A 2,330-nucleotide genomic window follows, 5' to 3' on the forward strand; every position below is an offset into this window, starting at 1 on the left:
ATACATTGCTACTGCGATTTCCAGTCACAAATATCATCAACAAAACATTCCTGGTAAGCACTATGACTGAACAATGGGCTGTATTGACAAATCGCACAGGTGTGTAGTTTTACAGCAGGTTGGAAGATTTCAACCTGTACTCGCTAGCATCGCGCTAATGTTTATGGGTTTGGCCCCATAAAAATTGAGCTTTGTGACCCAGTATATAATAATCAAGTGGCGCAAAATAATCGAAACGCTACTCAAATGGGGTCTTATTATTTCTAGCTTCGAACTTAATATTAATATTTCAGGACAAAAAATTATAAAAAATCACAAAAATGATAATGGTAAAAAACTCCATTGACACCCATTCATTTTGCACTGTCCAGTGGTTAGGGTTAGCCAATTGTGGCTAACAGGAAGTTCCGTGAGTGAACAGCCCCTGGTACCACTGGGCAGTGGAGAATCAGACACTAGCTAGAGCTACCCCGCGAGAGACAACAAGGTACAGTAAGCAAAAACACTTCACGCTGACTCACACACTCCTCAGGGGGCACGCACAGAGACGCGTCGTCTTAAATAATGCGAAAACCGACATGAAAATGGTAGTGTTTAGCTATTTCGACAAAGTATTTCCTCGTAGCCTAACAGGCCATAATTCAGTCCTCGGTCTTGCACAGCACATCTAGCCGAAGACGCTTACTTTCCTCCGGGGTGCGCTGGTAAGGTGTTCTCGCTGGAGTATGGACCATCCGACATAGGAGTTGTGTCTGTCTGTCTACATACACGTATGGTAATGGAGTCAAATGCACGGGCCTTTCCATTTTTTGAAGTCTGTTCAAAAATTTAAATTAACACTTTATCCTGAAGGTACACTACTCGAGAAGACATGCAAACATGCCTGCCAGTCAGCGCTGTCAAATCACAACAAATGAAATCTGACGTGCTGCCTGCAGATCAGAACTATGAATCGCATCTCAAAGTCAAATGAAAGCAAAGACAGGGATTTAATGACTTCTGCAACCCCAACATTCATCAAAAGTTATCTACAGTGGTAGACTAAAGTGAGCGCATAGCAATGCCTCCCAAATGAAACCAGTAGCCTATCATTGTTTTTTCTCTGCCGTTTGGAATTAGAAATCTCGGTTTGACAGATACACGTCGTCATGTGATGACAGTCATGCAGAACACCCCATGCAGTGCTGTCGTGTGTGTGTGTGTGTGTGTGTGTGTGTGTGTGTGTGTGTGTGTGTGTGTGTGTGTGTGTTGCCTGTCCGCATTCAGCATGAATAAGTTATGGCCTCGCCATCACCAGGCCAAACTCGGCTGCCAAAAAAAGAAACGCACTCACGCCAAACTCACACAAACACACGCAAAGAAATGCACACACGCCAAACTCACGAATATAGGCCTACTACTACACCAACACACGCAAAGCTAGTGATGCAGATGGAATGGACACGAGTGGTGTGTGTGTGTGTGTGTGTGTGTGTGTGTGTGTGTGTGTGTGTGTGTGTGTGTGTGTGTGTGTGTGTGAGAGTGAGTATGTGACAGAAAGAGACTGCAGTGTCTCTGTGGATGTGTAGAGAGAGCGGATGCCATAGGCCTACTATATATTGTGTGTGTGTGTGTGCGTGCGTGCGTGCGTGTGTGTTGGGAGGTTGCCATCTACATTGTGCGGTGTAAGCATCACCTTCATTATCGGCCTGGATGGCCACGTTGTGTGTGTGTGTGTGTGTGTGTGTGTGTGTGTGTGTGTGTGTGTGTGTGTGTGTGTGTGTGCGTGCGTGTGTGTGCGCGCAGCATCTTGTGTGTACTGTGGCTACTGCAGTGGGGTCATAATGATGGTTACAGCCGTCAGCAAGTGGCAATCATATACCGTGTGTGTGTGTGTGTGTGTGTGTGTGTGTGTGTGTGTGTGTGTGTGTGTGTGTGTGTGTGTGTGTGTGTGTGTGTGTGTGTGTGTGTGTGTGTGTGTGTGAAAGAAAGCAAAAGTCAAAGCCCAACTGAGAAACTCCAACTCCAACTTCACAGCACACAAGTGTACACTGCACACAATGAAATTGCATTTATGCATCACCCGGTGTGTTTATGTGTGTGTGTCTGCGTCTGTGTGTGTGTGTGTGTGTGTGTGTGTGTGTGTGTGTGTGTGTGTGTGTGTGTGTGTGTGTGTGTGTGTGTGTGTGTGTGTGTGTGTGTGTCCAGATGATCCGTGGTGGGGGTCGCGGTGTCGGTGGTCGCCATAGCGTCGGTCGTAAGCGCGCGGCGGCGCTGGCGGAACCCGAGGAGCCCCTGGCCGATGACATCACACAGGAAGTGGCGGCTCTCTTCAGCAAGGTCAAAGGTTA

General features: G+C 47.1%; 1 protein-coding gene across 1 annotated transcript in view; it reads left to right on the top strand.

Moving 5' to 3' along the window:
• Positions 1-427: 427 nt before the first annotated feature.
• cmtr2 (cap methyltransferase 2) overlaps positions 428-2,330 on the top strand; it is a 24,162-nt gene continuing 22,259 nt past the window's right edge. Inside the window, exons 1-2 of the mRNA XM_063192730.1 lie at positions 428-487; positions 2,188-2,330. The exon at positions 2,188-2,330 is cut by the window's right edge and continues 25 nt beyond it. Of these exons, the coding sequence (XP_063048800.1) occupies positions 2,188-2,330 (143 nt within the window). The 5' untranslated portion in view covers positions 428-487. The remainder of the gene's footprint in view (positions 488-2,187) is intronic.

This window comes from Engraulis encrasicolus, unplaced genomic scaffold (genome assembly GCF_034702125.1).
Source record: "Engraulis encrasicolus isolate BLACKSEA-1 unplaced genomic scaffold, IST_EnEncr_1.0 scaffold_210_np1212, whole genome shotgun sequence".
In the NCBI taxonomy this organism is placed as follows: Eukaryota; Metazoa; Chordata; class Actinopteri; order Clupeiformes; family Engraulidae; genus Engraulis; species Engraulis encrasicolus.